Source organism: Procambarus clarkii, chromosome 67 (assembly GCF_040958095.1).
Source record: "Procambarus clarkii isolate CNS0578487 chromosome 67, FALCON_Pclarkii_2.0, whole genome shotgun sequence".
NCBI classification, from domain to species: Eukaryota; Metazoa; Arthropoda; class Malacostraca; order Decapoda; family Cambaridae; genus Procambarus; species Procambarus clarkii.
Window position 1 is genome coordinate 30333017 of NC_091216.1, and position 20817 is coordinate 30353833.

The 20817-nt window shown below is 45.6% G+C and overlaps 1 protein-coding gene across 2 annotated transcripts; it reads left to right on the top strand.

Annotated features, from left to right (window-relative positions):
• Positions 1 to 12432: 12432 nt before the first annotated feature.
• On the top strand, positions 12433 to 19598 carry LOC138349555 (uncharacterized). Of its 2 annotated transcripts, XM_069310618.1 has the most exons (6): positions 12437 to 12740; positions 13714 to 13970; positions 15573 to 15657; positions 16827 to 16909; positions 17934 to 18116; positions 18533 to 19598. In XM_069310618.1, exons 2-6 carry the CDS (start codon positions 13887 to 13889, stop codon positions 18542 to 18544), a joined length of 447 nt encoding a protein of 148 aa, XP_069166719.1. In that variant the 5' UTR covers positions 12437 to 12740; positions 13714 to 13886; the 3' UTR covers positions 18545 to 19598. The 2 variants fall into 2 exon arrangements, with proteins under 2 accessions (XP_069166718.1, XP_069166719.1); XM_069310617.1 differs by lacking the exon at positions 18533 to 19598 and having other exon boundaries at positions 12433 to 12740; positions 17934 to 18244.
• The last annotated feature ends 1219 nt before the right edge of the window (positions 19599 to 20817 follow it).

Genomic DNA, 20817 nt, shown 5'->3' on the forward strand with positions numbered 1-20817 from the left:
GTCCAGGACGGACCGAAATGTCGTCGTCCCTTCATCTTCTAGTGTGTGGTCTGGTCCACATACTTCAGCCACGTTATTGTGACTCATCGCCTGCTTTCCTGATTATTATCATCCTCATCTTATCATAGAAGTGGCTGTTTTGTCAAACTATTCTTCTCTTTCACAAACCCATCCTGACGCTTGAACACATTTTTGTTTTTAAATTTAGGGGTTCCAGTAATATTCTCCATGTTAGTGTATATAAGGAACACATCAACAAAACATGTCTTTAGTGGTAATGGTGGAGGCAGTGTTGTGGCGGTGGATGCCAGGTGTGTTGAGGTCAGGTGTGGTGGCAAGTGGTGAGGTGTTGGAGGCAGTGTTGTAACACCAGGGAGGGGAGACTGCCATGATACGAGCGGCTTGCAATAGTTCACAACTAACTACCAAATGTCAGAGGTCATTTGTACTTAGCTCAAGCAACCCGCAGGCACACTGTTCTCTGCCGCACTCCGGGGGGGGGGGGGGGGGAAGAGGGGGCGGGAGTTGGGGGGAGGGTGTTGTGGAGAGGGGCAGCGTGTCTTGTGTTTTCCTCAGTAAGGAGAACCGAGTGGGGATTATGGGAGGAGGAAGTGGGGAGGGGGTTGTGGGAGGGGTAGTAAGGAGGGAGGCAGTGTGGGGGGGGGGAGGTGTGGGGTGTGGCACCTTTGTGACCTTTGTGTTGACCACAGTAAGCTCTCTTCTCCCGCCATATTTATATTGTCTCACCTGACTCGTCGACACGCGCCACTTATTGTCTCCTCGGACTGACGGTGAGCGTGTGCGCGCGCGCGTGCATTAAAGTTTACGCTGTATATATCGAGGCTTTCGCTATAAGTTTGTGTTTGGTTCATTGTATCCGTTAATCATTCGTTAAGAGAATAAAGTGAACATGACCCCGACGTTACGTACCGGGTCAAGTATTAGTGAGATAAGCAGTGTGTAAGTCCCAGAGGGACACATATTATATGAGAGTTTAAGGTGATGGGTGACGGTGCTGGCGACCGTGTCAACACAAGATGGGTCACTGTGACCCTCCACTGCTGCTCCCCGTCATCACTCTAATGTTCCCGTCTTCAGGAACCACTAGTGTCGCCCGTACAAATAATCATTGTAGTTTAAAACATTTAATCCCATACCTCGACATTTATGTACCAAATTTCTTGTTCAGTTCGTTAGCTGCAACTTTCTGTACGAGAAACTGCCAGTCAAAAATCCAGGAAGTTTTCCCCTTTAGTTCGCTACACTGAGGCACAGTGTAAAAAGATACAAGAAACTAGCAACGCTTGGGACTCTGATAGTGTTAATGAGCCAAGAACCCAATTCCTTGAAAGAGCTCTTGGCACAATTTCCCCAGGGAGGCCAAGGGTCTCGGAAGCTATGGGGACAAATGTGAACCATTGACCCAGTTTCCAATACGCGTGGGATTCGATTTGATTGGTTCCCTCTGGTTGGCTGAGCCACCTGTCTGACCAGCCCTAAAGGAGACACAGATATCACCCCCAGGGTGGATACACAAGTGTTATCCCACACCAGCGATATACCATTTTCTTCAGTGTTGTATTGTGACCCCATCTGGATGATGAGGCGCTCTGGGGCCGGGTGATGATCTTCGTGATGATGTCATTAATTTCAGTGACCAACATGTTGACCCTTTGAAGTTTCCAGAGCACAGACCATGTGAACCACATTGGTTAGCTTCCACTAATATGGCGGGCTACTGCAGGAGAGTGTCTGGGTCTAGACCTGACGACGTTAAAGACATGATAACTTCTAAAAGAAAGTTCGCTAGATGGGGGGAAGACATGGCTGTCACCGGGACATCCCCTGTCGTGACGTTACATCCCGGAGGAGAGTCTCTGCTGTTCTTAACCCTCACTGGACTGTCTCACAAGAACGATGGTTTTTCTGTCGTCTTGTGGTGCACTTAAGTGATCATTGCCCAACTGTCTTTCTCAATATTTCTTATTTGATTGGTTAACACTTGTATTATTTACTTATGAATATGAGCACTGTGTTAATAAGTGCATATTTATATTGTGCACCTAGTGAGGCCTGGTAATGGCACCTAGTGAGGCCTGGTTATGGCACCTAGTGAGGCCTGGTTATGGCACCCAGTGAGGCCTGGTTATGGCACCTAGTGAGGTCCGACTTGCTCAACTCCTCATAGAATATTAAGGTTCTCCATCAACTTGGTAAACTCCTGCCGATGCGTCTTACCGCAGATTTGCTTCTATTGATTTTAGACGACTGACAAAATTCAGTTGACTGGTGGAGAAAGTTTGATACAAAACGGAGTTGGCAAGACGGAGACAGTGTAAGAGTTAGAGCTTGGTGAGGGAGGGAATGATGGTGAGGGAGGGAATGATGGTGAGGGAGGGAATGATGGTGAGGGAGGGAATGATGGTGAGGGAGGGGATGATGGTGAGGGAGGGAATGATGGTGAGGGAGGGAATGATGGTGAGGGAGGGAATGATGGTGAGGGAGGGGATGATGGTGAGGGAGGGAATGATGGTGAGGGAGGGAATGATGGTGAGGGAGGGAATGATGGTGAGGGAGGGGATGATGGTGAGGGAGGGAATGATGGTGAGGGAGGGAATGATGGTGAGGGAGGGAATGATGGTGAGGGAGGGAATAATGGTGAGGGAGGGGATGATGGTGAGGGAGGGAATGATGGTGAGGGAGGGAATGATGGTGAGGGAGGGGATGATGGTGAGGGAGGGAATGATGGTGAGGGAGGGAATGATGGTGAGGGAGGGAATGATGGTGAGGGAGGGAATAATGGTGAGGGAGGGGATGATGGTGAGGGAGGGAATGATGGTGAGGGAGGGGATGATGGTGAGGGAGGGGATGATGGTGAGGGAGGGGATGATGGTGAGGGAGGGGATGATGGTGAGGGAGGGGATGATGGTGAGGGAGGGGATGATGGTGAGGGAGGGGATGATGGTGAGGGAGGGAATAATGGTGAGGGAGGGGATGATAGTGAAGGGAGCGAGCAGGGTAAAAATAGAGAGAAGAGAGAGGCAGACCAGTGGTGTGCTTCAGTGCCAGCTGTACGGTACGGTGTATGGTAGAGTCATACACTGTGCATTTGTACAGGTGAGTGTTCCCGCCAGGCCGAGCGAGGGGTGATCAGGACTCATAGTAACATGAACAGAGGAGGTGACGTGCTGGGGTCGGACGACCACACGACACTGTGCACGGTGGCGCCACTCCTGCCTCCCGACGCTGCACAGTTCAAGGACAACAGTCAGCGCTTGTTGCTGCAGACGTCCAGCCTGGGTGTAGGGGTGGTAGGCGGTGGTGACCTGACACCGTACTGTGCCACACTTGCTCCCTCACCGTACTGCGCCAGGGGACGCTCAGGCCTCTGAGGGATCGCTGACGTCTCGTTCACGGGAACGTGCGAAAAGGTGAGACATTTACTGCAGCTTGTCAGGAAAGGAGGCGGGTTGGGGCCAGCCCCCAACTCGACGCTTAGTGTAGAACTGAAGAACGTCACGACGCCTTCAGGAGAGCTGTGTCACAGCACCAATAGACGCTTACAGTATACTACCATAGACGCTTACAGTATACTACCCGCCCACACAGCTGTTGGGGACGCCTACGGCACATACCCCCCCCCCCACCACCCTCCCCGTGGATGAGAGCCGTGAGGCCTCCACTGAACTCTCACAAATGTTGCACAAACGGCAAATCTCTCTGACTCTAGGTTTTCCGGGATTGGTTACCAGAGTGCTCATTAAGGTTGTCCGGCTTCACGCTGCGTCACTGCACGCTACACAAACTCCAAACCATCAATTGCAGTGAATAGTTTTAGCGCATAAAATAATAACGAAAATCTTGATAAAGGGAATGAAAATGACATGGGGAAAACTACACCATATTTTCCTCAATAGTATATATATATATGTTGCACAGTCAGCACTACATGAACAAATTCAGCCAACTATCAATAGGCAACTAATAATTAGTCTATCATTCAAGAATATCTTATATTGAGGTTATCTTGAGATGATTTCGGGGCTTTAGTGTCCCCGCGGCCCGCTCCTCGACCAGGCCTGCACCACCAGGAAGCAGCCCGTGACAGCTGACTAACTCCCAGGTACCTATTTACTGCTAAGGAATAGAGCCATCAGGGTGAAAGAAACTCTGCCCATCGTTTCTCTCCGGCGCCCGGGGTGGAACATGGGACCACAGGATCACGCGTCCAGTGTTCTGTCCGCTCAGCCACCGGCTCCCACTGACTATGGTATAGTTGTCTGGTATCTGGAGCAGCGTGTCCTCCCTCAGCTTGCCTCTACCAAAACTCTTGATGCAATTCAGTGGAAAGCTTTCAATTCAGGAATTCGCCAAACTTCACAGAATATTGTGTTAGCCTTTTGCGCAATTTTTTTTTCTTTTGTTTCCTTTCGCTGCTTTCATGACTCCTGCTCTCAAGACCAAGCAAAGTGTACCGTCTTTTTCGTGAGGAATATTACACAAAAATCCGATGTTTTCTGTCTCTTTTTTTCATTCCCTCAGTCATCCGGGGGAGCGGAGGCCCCCGATATGTTTTATCTCATAAATATTTTAAATCTTTCAGAGACGTTTGTGGAGCTTTTCCTTGGCCTTCATCTGATGTATATGTAAGTTTCCATATCTTATGACCTTTGAGTGGACAAGTGGACATTTGTGTTAAACTCTTAAACAAAATATTTGGTTATATCACCGTCAATAGAGTTAATAATTGTTATTCTCTTACTGACATAATTTTAAAGTAATAGAAATAGATTAAGTACAGTCCATTAATAATTGTTTATATTGTATAATTTTATTATTTAAACTAAAGCGGATGTCATAATATCATAGTTAACAAAGGCTGTCCCTTCGGTGTTAGGAAATGATCGCGTCTCAGCAACAATGTGCTGACAGCCGCCAGGAACATGAACGGGTATAAGTCACGTTGTACACAAGTGGGTCACCAATGGATTTTAAAACCAACCTAACTTTACCCAATCTAAACAAACGTAAACAAACCCAACCTAATCGAGTCGTACCTAAATCAGCTTAAGCTAAGCTAATGCAACCTAACCCAACATTTTACGGCCTAATCTAATACCATGAACGGTTTTAACATTAAGGTATTACATTAGTGTGTGGTGTGTGGTGTGTGTGTGGTGTGTGTGTGTGTGGTAGGAGGCGCCTGTGGACCAGTTTCTCTAGTAACTTGCTTGTTAGAGTGATGCTTGTCTGTAGTTCTCTGGTTACTGTCTTCTATCTTTATATTATCTCACATTGTAAGTTTGTTTCTATTCAAAATTAAACTTTTATTATTGGGCCCAACCACTTGGGCTGGACGGTAGAGCGACGGTCTCGCTTAATACAAGTTGGCGTTCAATCCCCGACCGTCCAATTGAACGGGCACCATTCCTTCTCCCCGTCCCATCCCAAAGATTTATCCTGACCCCTTCCAAGTGCTATATAGTCGTAATGGCTTGGCGCTTTCCCCTAAAATACCCTCCCTCCAGACAACACTTACAGATCATTACAATAAGAGGTGAACCATGCAGGTGTTCAGCAGTCTAACAGTCACTTACCTTTTACACACCAAGTAAATAACATTTACCCTACAATTTGAGAGGTGAACTGCTCGGAAAACAAAGGAACTTCATCTTTCGAACTTTGAAAGTCCATTCATTATATAGAACTGAAATTATGTGTGTTACATCGGGGGTGATGGTGGCAGGAAGAGCCGCCTTTAGTGTTGTTCCCTGAGGACCTGTGGGAGCCTCGCCCCGCCCACGTGGGCCATCTTCCAGCACCATCTTACATGACCAACGTCTTGTGGCGCCCTCTACGCCCCCCCCACTCCCCCCTCCCCTGTCTTCTCCATCTTCTGTTCCTCTCTCCGTCGGTAACCATCCTCCTCTTCTACCGTACTTCCACCTTTTCCACGCGTATCTTCCCTTGGAGCCATCACACATCTCCCCCTCCTACCGTCACTATCCTCTCGTATCACCCCCCCCTCTCCCCTGGCCGGGTCCCCCGCCCCATCAACCCCCTCCCCCCATGGTTCCTGGTCCTCCCTCCCATGGTACCGGGTCCCCCCTCCCATGGTACCGGGCCCCCCCGTCCACTTCTCTTCGATTCTAATCACGTGAGCTTCTTCTAGGGTTTGCTCTCCCTATCATTTTATCTCTTGATTTTTGTCCAATATGATATTGTATTCTGCTCTATGTGTCATTGTATTGTGCTGTGAATGCACAATCAATAACTGCGAGGCATTTACAGTGTGCTTATGCATTATATAGACATAATAAATACATTATATAGTCAATACATTATATAAAGATTTTGAGCCTAAATCATAATAGCTTGTGAGTAAACTCACAATGTCTCACATCATTCAGCCATATACATTTTATTTTATATATTGAACAGCTAGAAGCTCTTTTAAAGTAAGCTAAATAATTACGTGTAATATATATTTTGTTTATGTTAATCCTTAGAGCAAAATTTAGTAGTTAGCACGAATTATGACCAACTCGGACCACGAGTTAGAGTGGTTTATTTATAACTAATTTAGCTTCTAGTATAGTTAAATAAAATATCTCACACTAGGAAGAGTCAGGAGGGCTACAGAGGCTACAGGTGCTACAGGTGCTACAGGTGCTACAGGTGCTACAGGGGCTGCAGGGGCTACAGGTTACCGTAAGGAAGGAAACTATCAGGGAAAAGTGCCAAGCCATTACGACTATATAGCACTTGGAAGGGATCAGGATAAGGATTTGGGATGGGACGATGGGAAAGAAATGGTGCCCCAACCACTTGGATGGTCAGGGATTGAACGCCGACCTGCATGAAGCGAGACCGTCGCACTACCATCCAGCCCAAGTGACTGGGCACCATTCACAACCCCCCCCCCCCACCCCTTCCCCGTACCACCAGGATACCGTAGGATATAAGGAAGTTAGACGCTCAGAGAACCACTTAGCGATTTTTTAGTCTCCATTGACTTTTAAGTTCAAAGTGTCAGAATGTCGACCAAGAAATGTTTCACTGCTCAAACTGCATAAAACTGATCGGTCTCGGGTTGACAGTAGAGCTGAGGTCGGGCGACTGTGGGCCAGTTATCCCGGGATAATACCTTGGACAAGAGCGACGGTTGTCCGGGAAAAGTCCATCATTCTTTATAATATTTGGTACAACTTTCAGTATAAAGTGAACACTATTCAGGATATTGTGCTGCATTTACAGGATGTCCTTAAGGCTTCGAAAAGAAATATTCGTACGTATTTGTAGAGAATATAATTACAAATATATATATTGATTTCGTGAGTATATATTTACGATAGTTCCAAGACTATTATGAGCACCTTGCAGTTAGAGCTGGGTCAATGGATCAATGTTTAGAGCCATTGAGAAAGTATATATGATACATAATCTAAGAGGCAGAGTTTTTCTTTGTGTAAATTTGTATACATTTGTATAAAAATTAAGTATCACTATTTTTTAATAATTACATAAGTAGATATGTATTTTTTGTCGATTTTTAAGGTTAGGACTGTTGCAAAGTCGACATTTAGACTGGTAGAACTGTTAACTTAGTTTGGGTGAAAACCCAAAATTTCATTATCATAAATGTTGGAATAAGTACATTAAGCAATGTATAAGTGAAAATAGAAAATGAAAAACTTTTAAGGGAATTCAGGATGTTTAGTAACTGTCTAAAAAAGGTTTTTCGTTTATTAATCATTGTCAAAGATAGAGTGAGGCAACATTATTAACTACAGAACATGTCAGTATATACAGGCAGTATGACAGGTGGTATATACAGGCAGTATGACAGGTGGTATATACAGGCAGTATGACAGGTGGTATATACAGGCAGTATGACAGGCGGTATATACAGGCAGTATGACAGGTGGTATATACAGGCAGTATGACAGGTGGAATATACAGGCAGTATGACAGGTGGTATATACAGGCAGTATGACAGGTGGTATATACAGGCAGTATGACAGGTGGTATATACAGGCAGTATGACAGGTGGTATATACAGGCAGTATGACAGGTGGTATATACAGGCAGTATGACAGGCGGTATATACAGGCAGTATGACAGGTGGTATATACAGGCAGTATGACAGGCGGTATATACAGGCAGTATGACAGGTGGTATATACAGGCAGTATGACAGGTGGTATATACAGGCAGTATGACAGGTGGTATATACAGGCAGTATGACAGGTGGTATATACAAGCAGTATGACAAGGTGGACAAACCAGGCTTCACTTATGCTATTGTATTGCCTCTAACATTAACAACATAACTTATTATATACAAACATGATATATCACGGGGCACCTCTGAGGGTGTAGTGCTAATTGAGAGACAGACAGTAAGAGAAAGAAAGGTGAAATGAGTCTTATCACTGTTCTTATACAACATATTGAAGCTTCTGAGACTGATCTTCTGCGTCTCAGGAGTATATAGAGGATGTTTGTAATAGGTGGATAGGTTGTCTTTGTAGGGAGATTGTAAAGAACTGGGTTTTAGGGAGGTTGGTAAGTTAATTAGTTACCAAAAGAAGGTACCAAGCCAGGGAGACTATGTAGCATGGGGAGGAACGTGAGAAAGCTGTTTGCATGGAGCTAGGGAGACTATGTAGCATGGGAGGAACGTGAGAAAGCTGTTTGCATGGAGCTAGAGGTTAATAGTTTTATTAGAGTGAGCGAGACTGGTGGAATGTTGGTCGGGTTATTCTGGGCTCTCTCGGCATACTCTTTCTCTCGGAATAAGGCAGAAGGAAGTGTGCATAAATTATTCAAATTAAGTTTTTAATATGCTGATGAAAGCAAGAACCGTGAACGTGTTGATATATAGCCCCTTGTTTTACTGTGGAAATATTCCCAACAATTTAGTGGTTAAAAATGTTCTGGCTGGATCATTTTCAAGGGAAAGAAAACGACTATTTTATTATGTACAAGAAGGCGTACCCTGCGGTGCCCGGGTCTCTCTTTTTATCCCCTTACCCCCTTTCCCCTCTCATATCATCCTCCCCTCCCCCCTCTTCCCTCCCTTTTCTCCAAGGCAATGGGACCTCGTCTTCCGGCCAGAGGTGGTACCCCCTAACCCTATTATTTTATCATATATATATATATATATATATATATATATATATATATATATATATATATATATATATATATATATATATGTGTGTGCGTGTGTGCGTGTGCGTGTGTGCGTGTGCGTGTGCGTGTGTGCGTGTGCGTGTGCGTGTGCGTGTGCGTGTGCGTGTGCGTGTGCGTGTGTGTGTGTGTGTGTGTGTGTGTGTGTGTGTGTGTGTGTGTGCATAAATGGTAAAAAATAGGTAACAAATGCGTGTAAAAGCTACACACATACATATGAACGGTCCATGACCTCAGAAGAGGAACATCATACCACACACACATTCACCTTTTCCATTACAACCTGACTTTTAGCCGTGAGCTTCAAAGAGCCAACGTTGCACTCTGTAGACTCTCACGCACTCACTCTAATGCTCTAGAGCGTGACTGTGAGCGCCTCACAGTCACGCTCGTGTTGGCTGCACGTCAAAGTCATCGTTTCTTGGTAGTTACCTGTTGACAATTTCGAGAGTTCTTGTGGCCTGTGGTCAGCCTTTCCTGTTTTTTTGGGGTCTATGCGGCTGTTTGTGTTCTTAGCCCAAAGTCTCGGATACCCATCACAGCCTGGCTGATCCCATAACTCCAGCACAAAGTGTGTAGTTCTCTGTTGAATGTTTCCACTGTTGTTTTGGGCACTGAAAAGTTTTGGGTCTGTGGTGTTTACATTTTGTAAAGATGACAGACCCAAACATCGCTGACACGTGTTGCTGAAGGCCCAGACATCGCTGACACATGTCACCCTCATCCGTCACCCCTCATCCGTCACCCGTCACCACTGGTTCCTTATCCTCACTCCTATTACTTTGTTTCTCTCGTGATAAAGAATTACAATTGTAGAAATATCGGACACAAATATTCCCGAGATTGTAGGTGATCAAAGACAGTATATTCGTCATGGCATAATGTAGGAGACGAGAGGTAACGGAATGTCCCGACGTGATGTAGCGGACGGTAAATGTTAATAGTTAAAAGAGCAGATGACACCAGGAGGAGGAAGGTGCAGTAGTAAGATGGGGGGGGGGGGGTAGAAATAGCCTAAGCTACTCTATCCCTTTGAGATGTATTTTTTCTTGTCTCAATAAACATACTTGAACTTGAACTTGAAGTAAGATGGTCAGAGTGAGAGGCGTACCCCAAGTGTGCTCTGGCAGGGATTTACACAAACAAATCCGTCAAGGTGATTGACGAATCACCTTGATGGTTCGTCAAGGTGTAACATGCCACCTTGACGAACCGCTGACAAATATTGAGAAGAACTAGTGTGTGGCGGCGTCTTCTATATACATCACACCGATATAAGATCAAAGAATTGTCTCAAAGTTCCCACAAGGATAAAAATTACATTTACGGAACCATCAAAAGACGTCATTTCAAGCTGTGTGATCCCAATAGGAATTAAGACAGACTTGAAACTACATCAACCATCGCCCCGTCAAAACTTGCTGTAGGACGAGTGCGGCGTCCAGCACTTGCCTCGCCTCTCCTCTCAAGTATCTGAGATATGTTTGAAGAGTGGAATATCTTTTCAGTCCTTGACGGCGGGACTGGTGTAACAGCTCTCGGGGGAGCCATTACAAATACCTCTCCAGGGCTCACCCACAAGCTTTATATACATCTATATACATTTCGACAGCGTGGCTGGTGTACCTTTGCCAATCTCTTACATCTTCACTATAAAAACATTACAGATCTTCAGCCATGATGTTGAGTATCACGTCCCCTCACGTGGAGGGTATAATGTCCCTCACGTGGAGGGTATAATGTCCCTCACGTGGAGGGTATAATGTCCCTCACGTGGAGGGTATAATGTCCCTCACGTGGAGGGTATAATGTCCCTCACGTGGAGGGTATAATGTCCCTCACGTGGAGGGTATAATGTCCCTCACGTGGAGGGTATAATGCCCCTCACGTGGAGGGTATAATGTCCCTCACGTGGAGGGTATAATGTCCCTCACGTGGAGGGTATAATGCCCCTCACGTGGAGGGTATAATGTCCCTCACGTGGAGGGTATAATGTCCCTCACGTGGAGGGTATAATGTCCCTCACGTGGAGGGTATAATGTCCCTCACGTGGAGGGTATAATGCCCCTCACGTGGAGGGTATAATGTCCCTCACGTGGAGGGTATAATGTCCCTCACGTGGAGGGTATAATACCTCTCACGTGGAGGGTATAATGCCCCTCACGTGGAGGGTATAATGTCCCTCACGTGGAGGGTATAATGTCCCTCACGTGGAGGGTATAATGCCCCTCACGTGGAGGGTATAATGCCCCTCACGTGGAGGGTATAATGCCCCTCACGTGGAGGGTATAATGTCCCTCACGTGAAGGGGTATAATGTCCCTCACGTGGAGGGTATAATGTCCCTCACGTGGAGGGGTATAATGCCCCTCACGTGGAGGGTATAATGAGAAGGATATATATATCCCACGTTAGGTATTCCTAATGTTTACACATTAGGAACTAACATACACGATGAGCGGGGTGTGTGACGGAGCAACTGTGCAGTGTCTGGCTGCTGGTGGTGTCTGCTGCTGTGACGTCGTTCTCCTACCTAACACTACGTCGTTTTTAACGCACTCGACCAATCTGATAAAAATGCGACGGAAGAGTAATACTTAAAACACCGTAATGTTGACGTTTTCTATGCGTGGGCCGCGACTGGTTAGATCAGTTGCTTGTGTTTGCGGGGATTGAGAGTACGAACTGAACACAAAGTTATTTCATCTATGATTGTTCCATTACACAATAATTTTGGTGAAGAACCCAGTGGTGGCAAAACAGGCTTGAGTGACGTTGAATCAAGGTGGTTACCCACACACACACACACCACACACACACACACAACACACACACACACACACTCACACACACCTCACACACACACACACACACACACACACACACACACACACACAACACACACACACACACACACACACCTCACACAACACAATAAGCAATATAATAATAATTCAACAAAATACAATACAATAAACTAGAATACACATGTATATACTATTTCAAATACTGCGGAATGAATTACATTGTAACAGAGGTCATACCTTGACACTTAAAGGTATGACCTCAGCGTATCCTGTCTGAACTGGTTAGGCTCCGTCATAACACCTGGGTGGTGATGCTGGTGGTGACCGTGGTGGTGGTGGTGGTGACCGTGGTGGTAATAGTGGTGATGGTGGTGACCGGGGTGGTGTGGTGGTGACTGGGTGACAGTAGTGGGTGAGCGGCGTGAACCAGTAAGTGATGGGTGATCAATGAGCAACAGCTGGTGTGGAATGTGTCAGATATTGCACCAGTCACTCCTCCACTCCGCGCCCGCTCACTCCTGCCGGAGGCCCTGCTCTTCCTGCACCTCTCCTCTCCTCCTCCTCCTCTTCCTGCACTCTACACCAGCCTAGGCTCAGGGAGAGACAATATTCAGAGTGTAAGACACTCGCCATATTGAGAGGACGCCATCTGGAGGCTGGGAGACACACTCACACTGACGGTGTCGCCCCAGCACTGCGGGCTGCTCCCGGCCCGCTCACACACCTGCTAATATATACACGTAAGTTAACATCAAGTTTATTGCACAGGGAAAGTCCAACATGTGTCGCACACACTGTATGCAAGTTTTTTGGCACAGGCTGTGTGAAAAGTGTGTTGCGCGCGCGCGCGCAACACACACACACACACACACACACACACACACACACACACACCACACACACACACACACACATACACACACACACACACACACCACACACGTACACACACTGTGTGTGTGTGTGTGTGTGTACTCGTGTGTGTGTGCGTGTGTTCATGTGTTAGGAGTTCGTGTTCGTGTTTGGAGTTTCTTTCACCCTGATGCCCTCGTTACCTAGCAGTAAATAGGTACCTGGGAGTTAGACAGCTGCTACGGGCTGCTTCCTGGGGGATGTGTGTGGAAAAAAAACAATTAGTAGTTAGTAACAGTTAATTGATTGACAGTTGAGAGGCGGGCCGAAAGAGCAGAGCTCAACCCCGCAAGCACAACTAGATGAATACAACAAGGTGAATACACACGATAACCCATCCAGTTACTTGACATAACCTGTGTGGCTTCAGTCCTATGATCAGTACAATCACTACCAACCAGGTGATTGATACACCACCAGCAATTATCTTTTTAATTACCGTAACTGCGAGCGATCAGCAGCATAAACACATACGTTGCTTCATTTAATTGTCAACAGTTATTTTGTCGTGCATTTAGTACTAATAGAAAGTAATTGATTAATCAAAGTTGATAATGGTGAGTGTTGTAGTGTAGGAAGTTGGTCACCTTAAATATGAGTATGATAAAAAGTTTTGTAAAGAGTGAGGAAAGCGGTAGAAACAGTTGGAACATTATCAGGCCTTAAACCCTGCCTCTCCTCCGTCCTGGAGTGTGAAGCCAAACACAGATCACCTACTCACGATACTTTAGGTAACAAGGTAGTTCATCTGATCACACATATATCACAAAGTATAACCATTATTATTTTCTTACCTAACAGTTCCCCACGCTGCTCTGCCACCATCTCACCTCGGCAACTACCACCAAAAGTGACAAGCAAGAACCATGGAAGAAATTGTAACAAATGCACATTTGTCACAGTTTCTGATATTACAATTCATGTGGCATGATTGAGGAGCATTGTTGTTGCCTCTGAGGGACGAGAGGAGCAGCATGTGGCGGAGGGCAGCCTTCGTCAGCAGGTGTAGCTGGCTGGGGCTCCGTACTGGCTGCCTCACCATCGCTGCCCTCTACCTGGTAGGTGTGCGTCTCGTGTCTACCTGGTAGGTGTGCGTCTTGTGTCTACCTGGTAGGTGTGCGTCTTGTGTCTACCTGGTAGGTGTGCGTCTTGTGTCTACCTGGTAGATGCATATATCATGTAGTAGATGGGTTATACTACAGTGGCCGAGTCTGTTGATCTCTTGCTCCCGCTGGTGGCAGCATCAGTATATAACTGATCAGTATATATCATATACATAACAGTATATGATTATAACAGTATATATCATCACTGATATAACACTTTACACGTCATCCAGGATCATCGCCACACATTAACTCTGCCCATAAAGTCTAAGAGAAAAACAAAATTAAAGTTTATTTAGTGTTTAATAAATTATAGGGTGAGTATTATGATGAGATTTGTTTAATGGCCAAACAACGCATCAGAAGAAAAACTTCTTATATTTTGTTCTTAGTTTAGAAGAAAAAAGAAGTCGTTTCTTCCGATGATGATGAATGGTTTGCTCATCATATCATCAGCCACGTTATTGTGACTCATCGTCTGAATGATTTTTTGTTTAATTTTGGCGGGATCGTCACAGAAAGATTTATAATATTGCAAAAAATAATAATGCTTAACATAATAATTCAGAGTCGCGTCATAGTTGTATTGCGAGATTTTTCATGGGGGTACATTTGGCAGAGTGTCACGTGGCAATCTGTTCATTGATACCAATCACGACCCACCCGTATTAGACTCGTACCCAACAGCAGTTACTGTTCAAAAATGGATGAAGCTAGCCCCAAGCGTCTGGACTCAACCTCGCCAACTTCTTGTGCTGTCCCATGCGAGCTGAGCCCTAGTGGGTCCTCTAGTTGGTGATGGTCCAGAGATGTAGGACGGGTCCGTCGTGTAGGGTAGGGACGGGTAGGACGGATCAACCAGGTATCAACCAGGGTCCGTCGTGTAGGGTAGGGACGGGTAGGACGGATCAACCAGGTATCAACCAGGGTCCTACGGGTAGGGTAGGGACGGGTAGGACGGATCAACCAGGTATCAACCAGGGTCCGTCGTGTAGGGTAGGGACGGGTAGGACGGATCAACCAGGTATCAACCAGGGTCCGTCGTGTCCCTCTAAGTCGTACTCTTATGCTGCCTGGTTAGCAATGTTACTCTTAGGGGAGAGTTTTGCTGCCATTGTCTTCCAGGACTCTCCCGGCGCCTCAGGCTGTGGTGGACGCATGTTGTCTTGAGAGCCTCGTTGGTGTTAAAGTCCTTGCTGCCTGTGGACTCCTTGGCTGTGCTGAGTGTGGGTGTGCTCTTGACCTTTGAGCTTGTTGTTGTCGGCTTGTGACATTAACCTCTTGCCCTGCTCTCATTACCTCCACCTTCACCAGATATGTTTCCTCAAGATACTTTTATCTAAAATTTTACCATCAAAAAATTACAAAAAGAAGCTCTTCAAGTTTCAACGTTAACTTTAGTTTTGTGCCATTTAGTTTTAAAAACAAAAATTATATTTTAGTATTTTTAGTTTTGAATTTCATAGTTTTTTCAGCAATTATGATCTTGAAAGATCATAAGGTTCTGATTCTAAAGGTTAATTAGTCATCGGAGTGTTTTGTTTTCCTTGACAGATGGTGTCGATGATCGGGATAATCTTGGCCAGCAAGAGCATCGCCGCTGAGGGAGGCGTGAGCGGCCGAGCTGAGCAAGACCTTGGTGAGCCACGAGTCATATTTATCATCTCACAAAATTGTAATCACCGCCCCAGGTCGCCAGACATGACGGCCCGGCCTCTTAACGTGAAAGTACTTATAGTAACTATTTGGTGGAAGTACCAATATGTGGTGATAGACCACCACAAAGTTGACGTCTGTATTATTGAATCTGGATAAATCGGACACTTTTCTAACGACAAATTAAATGTAAGACTTGTCCCTCTTAGGCGGTGCATATCCTTGGTGAATGTCCAGACTTCCAGGACGTGTGTGTGTGTGTGTACTCACCTATACTCACCTATTTGTGCTTGCAGGATCGAGCATTGACTCTTGGATCCCGCCTTTCCAGCGTGTGTGTGTGTGTGTGTGTGTGTGTGTGTGTGTGGTGTGTGTGTGTGTGTGTGTGTGTGTGTGTGGTGTGTGCTTCCCGACCGTTCCTCGCGGTCACTTGTCCCTTGATAAATCCTCGGTGAATCAGATACCTGTTGATACCACCCGCCTTAAGTGAGTTTAACATTAGCATCCTTAGTGATATTTAGCGCCTCTTCAACATGCTGCAACTTTGATGGTGCTACAAAGTCTCCCCGGCTTGGTGCTGTCTTTTGATAATTACTTAAATATAAGACCTAACCTAACCTCTCCTGCCATGCCTAGGCCCTAAAACACAATATCTTAGGTCTAATATAGTACATATATGTGCTATACTAGGCTTATGAATATTAAAGCTTGTTATTTAGCTTATTTTTTCCGGACACAGTCACCACCCAACCCGTTCTCGCACTTTCTTACAGTCAATATTGACTTATTACTTAACCTATATTATATTACTATATTATTATATTATATTACTTGTTATTACTTAACCTATACCTATAATAGGTTAAATAATAATTGTAATTACGAAGCATTAAGATGCTTATCTAACATACTAAGAAGGTTAGGTAAGGTCGGTGTTTTCTATGAAGCTTTTCAAGGTAAACTAGTATGTTTAGTATGTCACATATGCACGTATTTAATAAGTCAATATTGACTATACGAAAGTGCGAGAACGGGTTGCACCACCACCGCCTAGTCATCACCACTATCTTAACAAGTCACCACCACCACCACCACCACCACCACCACCACCACCACCACCACCACCACTACAACTACAACAATCTCCTACAGGCCACCCAGAGAACTGGACAGTATTAGCGGTCTCCGTCGCCTTCGTCTTCTTCAACGCCTTGCTCATCGTCGGTGTGGTGAAGGTCAGTGGCCTGTCTCCGGTGTGGTTCAAGTTCGAGTAAGTTTATCGAGACAATAAAACACATCTCAAAAGGATAGATTACCTTAAGATATTTCTACCTTGTTCTATTTAAGGTCCCTCAAGGAGCTCACAAATCCATACATTACACAATATTAATCATATTTTATATTTCACATTCGAATGGTAAAGACACAAGATGTTCTGTGAGGTCTCTTATTGATTGTGCTGCACCTGCATTCTTGTTTTGGTAAAGATAATTAAATAAGTTGGAGAAGGTACAAAATGAAGCCATGAGAATAATCTTAGGATGTCCAAGAAATGTTGTGATTCAGATAATGAGGATGAAATTGAACTTACAGAGTATTGGGGTTAGAATTTCAGAATAAGTGTAGTTTTGGCGATCAGATTAATGTGAGGCGAGGGAGCTAATGAATTAATATTCTCACTTCGAAAGGTGGGAAGAAATGAACAATGCATGTTATGAAGACTAACATGAATGTTAAAGTTTTAATAAGAAAGTTTATATGAGAACCTTCAAAAACAGATATAATAAAATCAGGAGAGACTTCGTATAGAGTTGGAGGGCACCGCTCTTGTGCCAGGTAAGTCCACTACGGGCTCACCATAGCCCGTGCTACTTGCCCCGCTCCTGTGCCAGGTAAGCTACGGGCTCACCATAGCCCGTGCTACTTGGAACTTGTTCCGAGTAGCTGAATCTATAACAACAACGTGTAGAGTTGCCCCATATATCCTACAGGTAAGCGGAGGACTTAAGAGAGACGCCACCAACACGCAAGTTATATTCATTAATTATCACTTTCAAATCAAATTTCAATGTTCTGAACTTTCAAATTATTAATGATAGTTTTTATAAAATACCTTTTTTATCAAATCCATTGTAAAAAAATATATAAATGTACACATAATAACAGAATCCACATATTTCAGATATTAGAGTTAGGTTACATCTCTGTTTTGATTTACGGCCTGTGTGTGTGACCCCCGTCCCCTCCCCCCTCACACAGAGCAGTTACGTGGCAGTGATGTTCTGGGTGTTGGCTCTGCTTGTGTCCATAGAGGTGAACTTGGTGTTGGTGGTGCGGGACCTCGTCCAGCCTGGCTTCCCCCTCCACCACGCGCTGCTCCGTCTGACCGCTGCTCTCCTCCAAGCTCTCACCATAGCCGTCGTCCATTCCTACTCTCTCACAGTACGTTACATGTATTCAAATATTCAACAAGCTTGAATGGTCCCTAGGCCAATATGCAACCGAAAACTCCTAACCCCTGAAGGATTCGAATCCTGGCAGCCAAGGCTCCATGCACCTTAGCATATCAATTCACCCGTAAGTTCACCAGTACTTAACTCGCTAGATCACAGGGTGAGGAGTTTTCGGTTATATATATATATATATATATATATATATAATATATATATATATATATATATATATATATATATATATATATGAGTAAGGCGAAAAATCTGAGTGATTATCGAGTAAGAGAACAGATCTGACGTAATAAGCATTATCTACTCAAATGATGGAAAGTGGGAATTATTCGCATGCTGATCACGCAGAGAGCCTCCCACCTCAACCAATCCTCTTTGTTTTTATCACTTCAGCTACCCACCTAGACGTCTGGCTTACGTTGGAGGAACCTGGTCGACTGCCTGACACGCTACTGGAACCTGGTCGAGTGCCTGACACGCGGCAGGGACCTGGTCGAGTGCCTGACACGCTACTGGAACCTGGTCGAGTGCCTGACACGCTGCAGGGACCTGGTCGAGTGCCTGACACGCTGCAGGGACCTGGTCGAGTGCCTGACACGCTGCAGGAACTTGGTCGAGTGCCTGACACGCTGCAGGAACCTGGTCGAGTGCCTGACACGCTGCAGGGACCTGGTCGAGTGCCTGACACGCTGCAGGAACCTGGTCGAGTGCCTGACACGCTGCAGGAACCTGGTCGAGTGCCTGACACGCTGGAAGAGACAAGCTGGCTCTCCACATCAGTAATACTTGCTCCAGTGGTCTTACCGAAGAGGCGTGCCCAACTGCGTCTACAGTAGAAGATTCGGGGCATGAGCAGAAATGTGGATCATATATAGTAGAATACCCGAGTGGTGAGCAGAAAGTGGGAGACGTTTTGGTAGTAAAAGACTCTGGTCATGGTCAATAGAAGACCCTATGTCATGACCATTATACCATATATAATATAATAAGCATACATAAAACTAATACAAGATAAAGAACAAGATGGTGAAGAAATTCAAATACATAGTGTTACAGCAAGCGCTAGGACATGTATATCATTAGTATAAAGACACGCGGGAACCGCAGCGGCTGTAAGGAACAAGACTATACTCCGTCCTGGCCTTGAGCTCGGAGCACTCTTCCCTTACCGTGTCCTCTCGGGTCATTCATGGGGCCGGTAGACGACCCACAGCACCTCCACACCTTGCCACAAGCAGTCTCGAGTGATTAATGATCAAACTTATTATGTCGAGACCACCGTCACTTCCACCTATTTCGCCTAAACCAGACAAAAAGGGGAGACCTCTTTGTGTTCATTCTGCCTTGAGCGCCCTTGCCAGCACTCTCTCTCTCTCTCTCTCTCTCTCTCTCTCTCTCTCTCTCTCTCTCTCTCTCTCTCTCTCTCTCTCTCTCTCTCTCTCTCTCTCTCTCTCTCTCTCTCTCTCTCTCGTACCGTATCGTAAGATATTCAGAGATGGGAGCACCAGTGCATCTCTCACAAATATCCTATTGTGAACAAACCATGTCTAGCCCATGTTACGACCCTGGGCCCGCCTGATGGTCTGATGTCCAACTCAGGACGGGTTGGACATCCATCCGACCCAACTGTAGCCATCGGTAGCTGGCGAGTGTTGGAGACTCGCCAGCCACCGAGTGTTGGAGGCGGGGGTTCTTAGGAAGGAGCCGGTCGTCATCATCACCTGAATACCCGACATAAAACCATAACAATAAAAAAACAAAGAGTTCCTATTGTACCATACGAGGCAACGCCTATTTATATCCACCCAAACTCATTCATTTATAGGTTTAACCTACGCTTGAAATGATCTAGAGATCCCAAGTCCAAGTATATAGCACATCTAAGGACCTGAGCGTTTGTCTGAAGATCAGTGGTGATAAATTAGTAGAAGCCACACATTGAGAAAATGGTTTTATAAGAGAGGAGAAAATGTTGGAGTGAAATGTGAAGGGCGACCACCGCAGACTATATAATCAACTGGGGTAGGGGAGGGGAGGGGAGGGGAGAAAAGACATTTAAAGTGAGAGAAAATGAAGGAATGATGTTGAGGCGGTGAGAGATTAGTGTAGTTGTGATGGTGACAACCAAGCCGTTGAGAGGTAAGTAGGCGCCACACAGACGCAGGCGGAGGGTTGCCAAACCCTATAAAAACATGCAGGAGAGAAAAATTCTGCTAAAGTCGACGAGAAGAGGTGGTGTGGCCAGATGATCCTGAGGTATAGTTTCATGCCAATTATTTTTGAAATGCAGAGTAATCAGATAATATTAATTAAGGCGATGGAAAGAGTGTAGAGGAGTCACGAGCCTTGTTGGAAGACAGATATGAGAGCTTGTGGAAGGACAGAGGCATCCCAGGCAGGGCGAGACGTGTGGGCAAGTCTCCTTACACTCATTGCCTCTGTTCACCTAGCAGTGATTAAGAACCTGATTGTTAGTCGACTGTTGTAGGTGGCATCCTGGGGAATGGTCAAATGCTGCATATATCCCAGGTATACTCGTATTTCCCACAAACGCCGTAAGGCCCAGCACGAGGAAAATAGTCTCAAGGCTACACATGAAACTGCCGCAAGGCAAAGAAACTAGCGCAGCAGGGCCGCTACAATGAGTGGGCCGGAAGGTTCCAGGAGTTCCAGAAAAA

What these genes read in the sequence shown, in the direction of transcription:
- LOC138349555 (XM_069310617.1), top strand. Translation starts at nt 13,887, where the DNA reads ATGTGGCGGAGGGCAGCCTTCGTCAGCAGGTGTAGCTGGCTGGGGCTC. An exon ending in CCATCGCTGCCCTCTACCTG is followed by an intron (nt 13,971 to 15,572) that starts GTAGGTGTGCGT and finishes TTTCCTTGACAG; the next exon opens with ATGGTGTCGATGATCGGGAT. An exon ending in TCATCGTCGGTGTGGTGAAG is followed by an intron (nt 16,910 to 17,933) that starts GTCAGTGGCCTG and finishes CCCCTCACACAG; the next exon opens with AGCAGTTACGTGGCAGTGAT.